Below are 12,445 nucleotides of genomic sequence, written 5' to 3'. Positions count from 1 at the left end.
AGAGAATCACACCTTCCCAAACAGAACCTTTTGTTGTTAGGGTACAGACAATAACTTTCTAATTAATTTCATTTCAGTGTAGAAAATCAGTAAATATTATATAACTTTTTAATCCACTCTCATTAGTGAAAATTAGAACAAACCAGAATTGGATGCATTGGATAACTAGATAAACCCATACACTTTTGTAATATATCATTTGAAATCAAATTTAGGAGCTCGCTCTTCTTTTATATTGATTTTAATGATTTGGTTCCTAATAATTTAAAGTTTGCCTCTTCTCCAGTTATTTTTTAAAATTATTTTTTCAGTTTTATTTTTGGATTACAGTTTACATTTATTATTATTATTATTTTGTTTTAGTTTCAGGTGTACAGAATAGTGGTTAGATAATCATAAAAAAATCAACTCATAGACATAAAATAAAAAATTTTAAAAACTCTTAGACACAGATAACAGCACAGTGGTTACAATAGGGGAAGGTAAAAGAGGGTACAGGGTGGTAAATGGTGGTGGAGGCCTGATTTGGGGTGGTGAACACACGATGTGATACACAGATGGTATATTATAAAATTGTATACCTGAAACCTAAATAATTTTATTAACTAGTATCACCTCAATAAATTTAATAAAAAGATAGTATACTACCAAAAAAATCATATACTTTACAAAGTATTTCTCCTGATATTTCTAGTACTCACCTGGCACTATACACAGTTATTAAAATGTTATCGAGTCTATTCCTTGTACTATACTTTACATCTCATGACTATTTTGTAACTACCAATTTGTACTTCTTAATTTCTTCACCTTTTTTACCCAGTCCCCCATCCCTTTCCTTTCTGACAACCATCAGTCTGTTCTCTGTATCCATGAGTTTGTTTTTCTTTTGTTTTGTTTTTATTGTTGTTTTTTCCATACCTGAGGGTATTTTTTCATTTTTGTTCAGATAGAGTGGGAGGGAGAGAGAGAAACATTGACTGGTTGCCTCCTGCACGACCTGACCAGGGATGGGGATGAACTGCAACTGAAGTACATGCCTTTAACCAGAATCAAACCCGTGACTCATTGGTCCGAGGGCTGACACTCTAACCACTGAGCCAAAAAGGCCAGGGCTGTTTCTGTTTTGTATGTTTGTTTATTTTGTTCTTTAAATTCCATATATAAATGAAATTATATGGTATTTATCTTTCTCTGAGTGACTTATTTTACTTAGCATAATACCCTCTAGGTCTATCCATGTTGTCACAAATGGTAAGATTTCATTGTTTTTATGGCTGAGTCATATTCCATTGCATAGATGTATCACTGCTTTTTTATCCACTTTATTTTTTTTTTTTTTATCCTCACCCGAGGACATTTTTCCATTTTTTTGTTGTTGTTGTTCAGGTAGAGCGGGAGGGAGAGAGAGGAACAGAGAGAGAGAGAGAAACATCAATGTGAAAGGAACACATTGAGTGGCTGCCACCCGCACGACTGACCAGAGCCGGGGACAAACTGCAACCGAGGTACGCGCCCTTAGCGGGAACCGAACCCGGGTCTCTCAGGACCACAGGCCGACGCTTTAACCGCTGAGCCAAACCAGCCAGGGCTATCCACTTTATTGATGAGCACTTGGGTTGCATTTATAGTTTGTCTATTGTAAATAATCCTGCAAAGAACATAGGTGTGCATATATTCTTTTGAAATAGTATTTTGGGTTTCTTCAGATACATACCCAGAAGTGGAATTGCTGGGTCATAAGGCAAATCCATCTTTAATTTTTTGAGGACACTCCATACTGTAACAGCTTCACGAATCTGCATCGCCACCAACAGTGCACAAGGATTTCTTCTTTTCATATTCTTGCCAACACTCATTTGATGATTTATTGATGATAGCCATTCTGACAGGTCTGAGGTGATAACTCATTGTGGTTTTAATTTGCATTTCTCTGATGATTAGTGAGTTTGAACATCTTTTCATATGTCTACTGGCCATTTGTATGTCCTCTTTGAAGAAGTGTCTATTTGTATCCTCTGATTGTTTTTTAATTGGATTGTTTAGTTTTTTGGTGTTGAATAGTATGAGTTATTTATAAATTTTGGATATTAACCACTTATCAGATGTATCAGTGGTGAATGTGTTCTCCACTTCAGTTCACCCATTTCATTTGCTGTGTAAAAACTCTTTAGTTTGATGTAGCCCCCCCCCCCTTTTTTTCTGTTGTTTCTCTTGTCCAAGGAGATATATCAGAAGAACTATTGCTAAGAGAAATCTTAGAGATTTTACTGCTTATGGTTTCTTCTAGAAGTTCAAAGGTTTTGAGTCTTACCTTTAAGCTTTTAGTCCATTTTGAGTTCATTCTTATATATGGTATAAGAAAGAGGTTTAGTTTCAGGTTTTTTTGCATGTATCTCTTCAATTTTCCCAACAGTATTTACTGAATAAACCTGTTGTACACCATTGTATGCTCTTGCCACTTTTGTAAAATATTAATTGAGCATAATGGCTTGGATCAATTTCTGGATTCTCTGTTCTGTTCCATTGATCTCTATGTCTGTTTTTATACCAATATCATGCTGTTCTATATACTTTGATATTAGGTAGCTTGATATCTCCAACTTTGTTCTTTCTCAGGATTGCTGAGGCTGTTTGTGGTCTTTTGTGGTTCCATGGTGAAATTGGACATTCCTGTCTTGTTCCAGATTTTAAGAAAAATGTTTTAGTTTTTTCGTTCCAGTAGTCATCAGTTAGTTATTCAGGTTGATTGTCCTATGATTCAGTTGTAATTCCAGTTTGGTCCTGAGTACCACTTTCACCTACTCATCTGCTGTCATGGATCCCCCTTAAAAATAATTCTTAAATGCAGTGTAGAATTTAAGATATGGTGAGGTGAAATAGTTTAAGTGAGGAAGCCTTTGTAACATTAAAATTCATCTACCAATTTATTTTTGGTAGATTTCACATCTAATGAATTATTTCGTTCCAATATTGACAAAATGGGATTTACACTTCATGTCTTTTTTCAAACTTTTTTTTTTTAATTTTCACTCAAGCATATTTTTTCATTCGTTTTCAGATAGAGTGGAAGGGAGAGAGAAAGAGAGAGCAATATCAATGCAAGAGAGACACATCAACTGGTTATCTTCTGCACAACACCAACCAGGGCCAGGGACTGAACCGCAATTGAGGTACATGCCCTTGACTGGAATCAAACCCATAACTCTGGTCCACAGGGTGACGCTCCAACTGCTGAACCAAACTGGCCAGAGCTATGTTTTTAATTTAGACCAAGGCAAGTTGTTTTTTACTTCTTAGTTACAGTACAGTAATTTGGGAGTAGGTAAACATAAAGAATTTTAACACTTAAATTTTATTATAATTTTTCTTTATTCATACTTGATTACTTAAGGATAAAGTTATTTCACCAACATGTACCCCAACAGAAAAGACATCCGAAAATCAAACAAACAAAATGAATCTTCCACTTTTGCATCTGGAAAAAATTTCTCAAAAAACAGAAATAAATAGGTCATGTGACAGAACAAATATATCTGCTTATTCAGGACATCCTTCTGTGCAAAAGTATGAGGAAATGTGGATCAAACAAGGCAAATTAGAATGGAGGAATAATTTACAACTTACCGCAAATTAGTTAAAGTGAAAGATTGGTGAAATTTTTGAAAAATACAAAATTACTGCTCATCCTGAGGAACAGCTACTACTTGATAACTCTAAAGAAGAAGCAAGCTTAGGATGAATGCCTTCTATTTTAACATATAAAATACTTGATTGTGATGGAAAAGATGCTTTTGGAGTGTCTGTCTCTGCAGTATTCTAAACATTTCTTAAAGGAAACACTCTCAAAAATGTCTTTCCATCTCATTCAAACTCTGGCTCCTTGGAATACACTTGTCGATAATCTTCTTCTAAGCTTTGTTTAAATAAAAGTAAATTACACTAAAAGATAACAAACCACATACTCAATATGTTTTCAACAAAATGAGAAGTTTTTATAATATAAAAAATACAAAAGTAGCCCTGGCCATTTTGCTCAGTGGTTAGAGCATCAGCCCATGGACCAATGAGTCACGGTTTCAATTCCAGTCAAGGGCACGTACATTGGTTGTGGTTTGTCCCCCACTCTGGTCAGGGTTGTGTGTGGGAGGCAACCCGTCCATGTTTCTGTCTTTCTCCCTCTCCATCCCTTTCTCTCTCCCACTCTTACTGAAAATAAATGGAAAAATATCCTTGGGTGAAGATTTAAAAAATAACAAATAATAACAAATAAAAAGGTAAAATGCCCAGTAGTTAAGTTTGAAATAAAAGAAGACAAAGAGTTTGATATACAGGTGACAATATCAACCCAAATATTACTAATTTGAAATTAGGCATTAGACATACACCATAATCTAGTGATTTTTAAAAAAAGGCCATCTTAATTTATGGCTTGCCCACTGTAATAAAATAAAACACATAATTTAAGTAAAAAGTCACAATATTTCTGCTGTTACAAATAGTTTTAAAGAAACTAAACCAAACTTACAATTTGTTCCAGAAGCCATTATATACAGATATTTTTAGTGCTAATAACTGTAAAAGTATGCAACATGAATTAGAAAATGTGAGTTCTTCTCTACTGTATAATGACAGAACATGTGAATGATATCTAAATGAAGAATCACAGCAAGATACACAGTTTTAAGAATGAGACATGTTAAATGTTAAAATTAGAGTTTCTGACTTTGGAAAAAGAGAAAGTTCAACTTCAAAAAAAAGTAGAGGCTCACTTGGTGTGACTCTTTGTTTTTTCTCTTTGTCAGTTACCCATTCTGGTTTTTCACTTATAAAAAAAGTTTGTGTGTAAAATAAAGTTGTGTAAATTTGTAACTGTGTCTAGAAATTGATTATTTCAGGCATCTAAAATAATAGAAATTTAAAAAAAACTTCTCATAATTTTTGTTCCTTAATGAACTTAAGCCTCTCTGTCAGGCTTACCTGTGAACTGGGAAACTAATTTATCTGTGTACCATTTGACCTTCTGAACCAAAGAAAATTTTAAGAAATTTGCTTTGCCCTGGCCAGTTTGGCTCAGCGGTTAGACCCTGGACCCTCAAACCAAAGGGTCATGGATTTAATTCCTGGTCCAGTGCACATACCTGGGCTGCAGATAAATAAATACTCCCAGCTAACCTAATCAATTTTTGTGTTCTAGTGTGTGCAATCTTTCATGCTTTACTCAAAGCCTTTGAACTTAGAATCCCAGCATGACCACTTTGAGATATTTTTCGTAACAAACACATATACTTCCACATATATTTTGTTTATTATTACTCTCAGATGTTTTTATAGACTCAAACCTTCACATTATTTTGTTTAATAAAATATGGATAATTTTGACATGTATAGGTAGCACAAACCCTTTACAAAAACTCAGTAAGTAACTCTAAAGAAAAGCTGCCTATTACTGAAGCACAATGTCACATCCTTTGACGCTGACTGTGTAATGTAAAACCCAAGTGAAAAAGACAGAAGAGGACAAATTATGTCTTTGTCTTTTTCATTCTTTTCTCTGCTAGACAAATGGAATGGGGGTGGGGTGGGGTGGGGTGGGGTGGAGTGGAAGGGTGGGTAAGAAAAATGTTAGGTAGCAAAGAGTAGATGTGAATAAGAGCACAAAATTAAGAAAGCCCTTTTTGAAACCTTGGAAAATTCTGCTTCTTTACTGAAACAAAAGTAAAGCGGAATTTACTAAAATTTCAAATACCTCTAATGATAAAATTAAAATAAGCACAAGAAATATTTTTATTGATTAAAGTCTAGACAATTAAACTAAGAGACAAATGATAAAATTAATTAAAATACTAAAGGTCTTTTTAATGAATAAAGTGATAACAATTATCCTTAACATCAAATTTTTATTAAAGGTTGAAGAAGAAAAACAGATGCACAGAAGTAGTGAAGTGGAAGTAACAGAAAACAGCCACCATGCTGATGTTGACAACAGGGACGGATTAATTCAACAAAGAAAGAGTGGGCAAACTGATAACCAACAATTTTCTGATATGGAGAATGAAGATTCTGATTGGTAAGCCTATAGCAGTATTTAACAGTAGGTAATTATTTCCCTGTAAAACAAATTCTAATTTGAACTAATATTCATGATCCATAAATTATGTATTTCTACTAGGGATAGTCAGCCTTGCCTGGTAATCAGAAAAATGTAAATTAACAAATGAGATACCATTTTTGAAGTCATAATGATAAATATTTTATATAAAAAATAACCAGTGTTGGTAAATGGGAGAGAGAAAGGCATTTTCATACACTATTGGTAAATAAAATTGATACACCTTTTTTTGGTGGTTCATTTCTTTTATTTGTTTATTTATTTATTTTATTTTTGTTACAGATGTTTCTCCTTTTTTCCCCATTGACACCCTCTTCCCCATACCTCCCACACCATCCCCAGCTTTGTTTTCCATGTCCATCGCTTATGCATACATGCTTATTCTGTGGTTTATCTCTTCCCTCTCCATCCCCTTTCTGAGGGTTGTCAGACTGTACCCTATTTCCACGTCTCTGGGTCTACCCTGTTACTCAGTCTGTTATGTTCATTATATTCCACAAATAACTGAGATCATGTAATATTTGTCTTTCTCTGCTAGGCTTGTTTCGCTTAGGATAATACTCTCCAGGTCCTTCCATGTCATCTTATAGGATAGATCTTTTTTTTTTTTTACAGTTGCATAGTACTCCATTGTGTATATGTACCACAGCTTTTTAATTCATTAATCTACTGATGGATACTTGGGCTATTTCCAGATCTTAGCTATTGTAAATAGTGCTGCTATGAACACAGGGGTACATATATCCATTCTAATTGGTGTTTCAGGCTTCTTAGGGTATATTCCTAGAAGTGGGGTCACTGGGTCAAATGGCAATTCAATTTTTAATTTTTTGAGGTAACACCATACTTTTTTCCATAGTCGCTGCACCAGTCTGCATTCCCACCAGCAGTGTACTAGAGTCCCCTTTTCTCCACATCCTTGCCAACACTTGTTTGATGATTTGTTGATGGCAGCCATTCTGACGGGTATGAGGTGATACCTCATTGTTTTAATTTGCATCTCTCTGATGATTAGTGATGTTGAGCATTTCTTCATATGTCTCTTAGCCATTTGTTGTATGTCATGTTTGGAGAGGTGTCTATTTAGTTCCTCTGCCCATTTTTTAATTGGGTTCTTGGTCTTCCTTTTGTTGAGTTGTTTGAGCACTCTATATATTTTGGAAATTAACCCCTTATCTGATGTATCATTGGCAGTGATGTTCTCTCATCCAGTGGGTTGCTTTTCCATTTTGATGCTTGTTTCTTTTGTTGTGCAGAAGCTTTTTAGTTTGATGTATTCACGTGTGTTCATTTTTTCCTGTTTCTGTTACCTTAGGTAATGTATCAGTGAAAATTCTGCTGCGTATGATGTCCAAAATTTTGTTTCCTACAGTTTCTTCTAAGATTTTTATGGATTCACATGTGACATTTAAGTCTTTTATCCATTTAGAGTTTACTTTTGTGTATGTTGTAAGTTGATGGTCTAGTTTCATTTTTTTGCATGTTGCTGTCCAATTTTCCCAACACCATTTATTAAAGAGGCTCTCTTTACCCCATTGTATGGTCTTGCCAACTTTGTCAATTATTAATTTAGCATACTGTGTTGGGTCAATTTCCGGGTTCTCTGTTCTGTTCTACTGATCTATATACCTGTTCTTGTGCCAGTATTAGGCTGTTTTGATTACAGTAGCTTTGTAATATAACCTGATATCCAGTATTGTGATCCCACCTACTTTGTCCTTTTTCAAGATTGCTGTGCCTGTTGAGGTCTTTTTTGGTTCCATATAAACTTTTGAAGTATTTGTTCTAATTCTATGAAGTATGTCATTGGTATTTTGATGGGGATTGCATTGAATCTATAGATTGCTTTGTGTAATATGGACATTTTAAGATGTTAATTCTTCCAAGACATGAACAAGGTATGTGCTTCCATTTTTTTATATCTTCCTCTATTTCTTTTTTCAATGTCCTGTAGTTTTCTGCAAATAGGTCCTTTACTTCTTTTGTTAAGTTTATTTCTAGGTATCTTACATTTTTGCCATGATGGTAAATGGGATTGATTTTTAGTTTCTCGTTCTGTGAGTTCATCATTGGTGTATAAGAATGCCGTCAGTTTTTTTATGGTAATTTTGTATCCTGCTACTTTGGCAAATTCATTTGTTAAATCTAGATTGTTAATGTAGTCTTTAGGATTTTCTATGTATAATATGATGTCATCTGCGAATACTGACAGTTTCATTTTCTCTTCTCTTATTTGGATCTCTTTTATTTTTTTTTCCTGTCTGATTGCTGTGGCTAAGACTTTCAGTACTATGTTAAATAGGAATGGTGAAAGTGGGCATCGCTTTCTTGTTCCTGTTCTTAAAAGAAATACTTTTAGTTTTTGCCCATTGAGTATGATGTTGGCTGTAGGTATTTTATATATGGCCTTTATTATGTTGAGATATAATCCCTCTATTCCCGCATTGCTGAGCATGTTTAGCAGAAGTAGGTGCTAAATTTTGTCGAATGCTTATTCAGCATCTATTGATATGATCATGTTGTTTTTATTCTTCATTTTTTTTATGTGGTGTATCACATTTTTTGCAAATATTTGATTTGCAAATATTGTACCATCCTTGGGATTGTACCATCCCAAATATTGTATTCATCCCTGGGATGAATCCCACTTGGTCATGGTGAATAATTTTTTTGATGTATTCATGGGTCTGATTTGCTAGTATTTTGTTCAGAATTTTGGCATCTATGTTCTTCAGGGATATTGGCCTGTAGTTTTCTTTTGTTGTAGTGTCTTTTTCTGGTTTTAAAAATTAGAATTATGCTGGCCTCATAAAATGAGTTTGGAAATCTTCCTTCTTCTTGAATTTTTTGAAATACCTTGAAGAGAATGGGTGTTAGTTCTTTTTTGAATGTTCAGTAAAACTCCCCTGTGAAACTATTCCAGCGTGGGCTTTTGTTTGCTGGGAGAGTCTTGATTACATCTTTAATTTTCTTTGTTGTTATTGGTAGATTCAAGTTTTCTATCCTTTCCCCGTCCAATTTTTGAAAACTATGTGCTTCTAGAAATTTGTCTATTTTGCTTAGATTGTCCAATAGGTTGCCATATAATAGTTTATAGTATTTGTTAATGATCCTTTGTATTTCTGTGGTGTCAGTTGTTACATCTCCTTTTTCATTTCTAATTTTGTGTATTTGGGTTCTCTCTCTTTGTTTCTTGGTGAGTCCAGCTAATGGTCCATCAGTCTTGTTTATCTTTTCTTTTTTTGGTACGTGCCCCAAGCAGGAACCTAACCCAGGACTCTCTCATCCACAGGCTTACGCTCCAACTGCTGAGCCAAACCAGGCAGGGCTCATTGATCCTTTGATTGTTTTCTTTGTTCTCTATGTCATTTATTTCTGCTCTGATCTTTACCAGTTCCTTCCTTCTACCTGCCCTGGGGTTTTCTTTTTCTTTGCTTTCTAGTTCTTTAACTTGTAAGGTTAGATAGCCTATTAGAAATTTTTTTTTGTTTTTTGAGGTAGGCCTGTAGTGCTATGAACTTCCCTCTCAGAACTGCTTGTGCTGCATCCCATAGATTTTGTGTTGTGTCTTCATTTTCATTGGTTTCCAGGAAGTTTTTAATTTCTTCCTTGATCTTCTCAGTAACCCATTCATTGTTTAATAACATGTGATTTAGCCTCCCTGTGTTCCAATGTCTTTGCATGTTCTTGTTGCAATTGATTTCTAGTTTCATGCCATTGTGATCTGAGAAGATGCTTGATATGATTTCAATATTTTTGAATTTGTAGAGACTTAGTTTCTGTCCTAACATGTAGTCTATCTTTGAGAATGTCCCACGTGCACTTGAGAAGAATGTGAATTCTGTAGTTTTGGTTATAATTCTCTGTAGATATCTATTAAATCCATTTGGTCTAGTGCTTCATTTAGAGTCTCTGTTTCTTTGCTAATTTTTTTGTCTATAGGATCTATCCAGTGATGTCAGCGGGGTGTTGAAGTCCCCTGCTGTGATTGTATTGCTGTTGCTTTTTCCTTTGAAGTTCTCCAGAAAATTTTTAATATATGTTGGTGCTCCTATATTGAGTGCATATATGTTTACCAGGGTTATATTTTCCTTTTGGATAAATCTTTTCATTATTATGTAGAGACCTTCTTTGTCTCTAGTTATGGCCTTTGTTTTGAAATCTATTTTATCAAATATGAGTATTGCCACCGCAGCTCTTTTTTCCTTTTCGTTTGCTTGGAAGATTTTATTCCATCCCTTCACTTTCAACCTATGTGAGTCTTTTGTTTTAGGTGGATCTCCTGTAAACAACATATATAGTCATGCTTTCTTATCCAATCAGCTACTCTGTTGTTTTATGGGAGCATTCAATCCATTTACATTTAAGGTAATTATCAATATGTACTTATTTATTGCCATTTTTGTTTAGTGTGGTTATATTTTTTTTCCTGTTTCTTCTAATTACAGCAGTCCTTTTAACATTTCTTGCAGTGCTGGTTTGGTCCTAATGTATTCCCTTAGCCTTCTTTTGTCTGGGAAGCTCTTTATTTGACCTTCTATTTTGAATAATAGCTTTGCTGGATAGAGTCTAGGATTCAGATTCTTATTTTTCATGACCTTGATTACTTCATGCCTTTTCCTTCTGGCCTATAGTGTTTCTGTTTAGAAGTCAGCTGATAGCTTTATGAGGGTTACTTTGTAGATAACCTGTTGTTATTTTTTGTTGCCTTTAGTATTCTCTTTTTCTTTAATTTTTGGCATTTTAATTGCTATGTGTCTTGGTGTGGTTCTGTTTGGGTTCTTCTTACTTGGGGCTCTCTGTGCTTCTTGAGCTTGAATGCCTTTTTTGTTGTTGTTGTTACCAAATTAGGGAATTTTTCTGTCACTATCTCTTCAAATATATTCTCTAACCCTTGCTTATTTTCTTCTTCTTCAAGGATGATGCAAATATTATTACGTTTCCAGCTGTCCCACAGTTCTCTTAAGCTGTCTTCCTGTTTTTTAATTGTTTTTTCCTTTTTGTTTTCTAATTGGTTGATTTTTTTGTACCTTCTCTTCTAATTTACTAATCCGGTCCTTAGCTGCCTCTATTCTGCTGTTTAGTCCTTCCAATGTGTTTTTTATTTCTGCTGTGTCATTCCTCATTTCTTCTTGGTAGTTTTTTATTCCAATTGGTAGATTTTCAATGTTTCTTTGTCTTTACTCATGGTGTTGATGTCCTTACTCATGCTGTTGAGCTTCCTCAAGATCAAGACTCTGAATTCTACCTCTGATAACTTGCTTAACTGCACTTCATTGATCTCATCTTTGGTAGAGGTCTCTTTTTCTTTCATTTGTGATTTGTTTCTGTTTCACTATTTTGGCTGTCTCAGTGGGTTTTGAAGCCTGCCAAATTTTCCCTGTGGGTGTTGGTGTTCTGCTGTTTGTGGCTCCCTCTACTGGTTTTTGATGAGTGTGGGAGGACCCATGTTAAACACCACTGTCATGTCTTACTTTTATTGGTAGATTTGCAAGCCCAGGAAAGATTTCGTTATCCTCTAGCATTTTGCCTGGAGGCTATTAGTTTCAGTACTTGAAAAGCCTTGGGTTCTCAGTTGAATGAAAAACTCCCTTAGGTGTTCAACATAAGAGGTTTTCCTGAGGGTGTGGCAGATGCTGGTTGTTAATGAGCCTCAATTGGCATTTCAATGGCCCACCTGGATGGGGTTGAATCTCCAAGGGAGGGGCTGCCACCTATCCCCAGAGCCCTGGGAAGCAGTAAAATGGCCACTATCTTGCGTGGCCGCAACTCAGCAAAAGCTCTGAGCGCCCTCCAAATCCTGAGTGTCTCCACACAGTTCCAGTCCAGTCTGCCCTCCCTCTGCTGTAGCCCAAGGTGAGTGGCTGTAGCTATTTTAGCACTTGTCCCAGCCCTCTCTGTGCTATGGAGTGGGCTTGGGATATTAACCCTGAGGGTGCTGCTACAGCTAAGCCTGCTGCTGTCCATGGGCTCCCAGCCCCCCTTTTGTGCCTCCGCAATCCTACCAGGATTGATTCAGTGTCTCTGGTTATATGGTCCTCATAGCAGCATTTCTGTTGCTGTTTCCTGATGGTTCGTCTTTATTTTAGTTGTAATTTCAGTTTGGTACTTGGAGATGGTCTGTGTAGCTTCCATTCACTCCATTGCCATTTTGCAGTCTTGTTTCATTTCAGCATAGTGAGTAAAACACATCAGGGGATTAATCCACTGAATCAGGGACTGATAGACCTCTTCTGTAAAGGGCCAGAGAATCAATATTTTAGGCTTTGTGGACCATCAGATCTCTGAAATCTGTCATAGATAATAGGTAAATGAATGGCTGTGGCTGTATTC

General features: G+C 35.5%; 1 protein-coding gene across 1 annotated transcript in view; it reads left to right on the top strand.

Annotated features, from left to right (window-relative positions):
* LOC118633047 (ankyrin repeat domain-containing protein 26-like) overlaps window positions 1-12,445 on the top strand; it is a 129,124-nt gene that overhangs the window by 55,709 nt on the left and 60,970 nt on the right. The window contains 1 exon segment of the mRNA XM_036266485.1: window positions 5,910-6,070. Within this exon segment, the coding sequence (XP_036122378.1) occupies window positions 5,910-6,070 (161 nt within the window).

The sequence above is a fragment of the Molossus molossus genome, unplaced genomic scaffold (genome assembly GCF_014108415.1).
Source record: "Molossus molossus isolate mMolMol1 unplaced genomic scaffold, mMolMol1.p scaffold_m16_p_1, whole genome shotgun sequence".
NCBI lineage: Eukaryota > Metazoa > Chordata > Mammalia > Chiroptera > Molossidae > Molossus > Molossus molossus.
The sequence above is the reverse complement of the archived record's forward strand: the minus strand, read 5'-3'. Positions and strand labels throughout refer to the sequence as shown.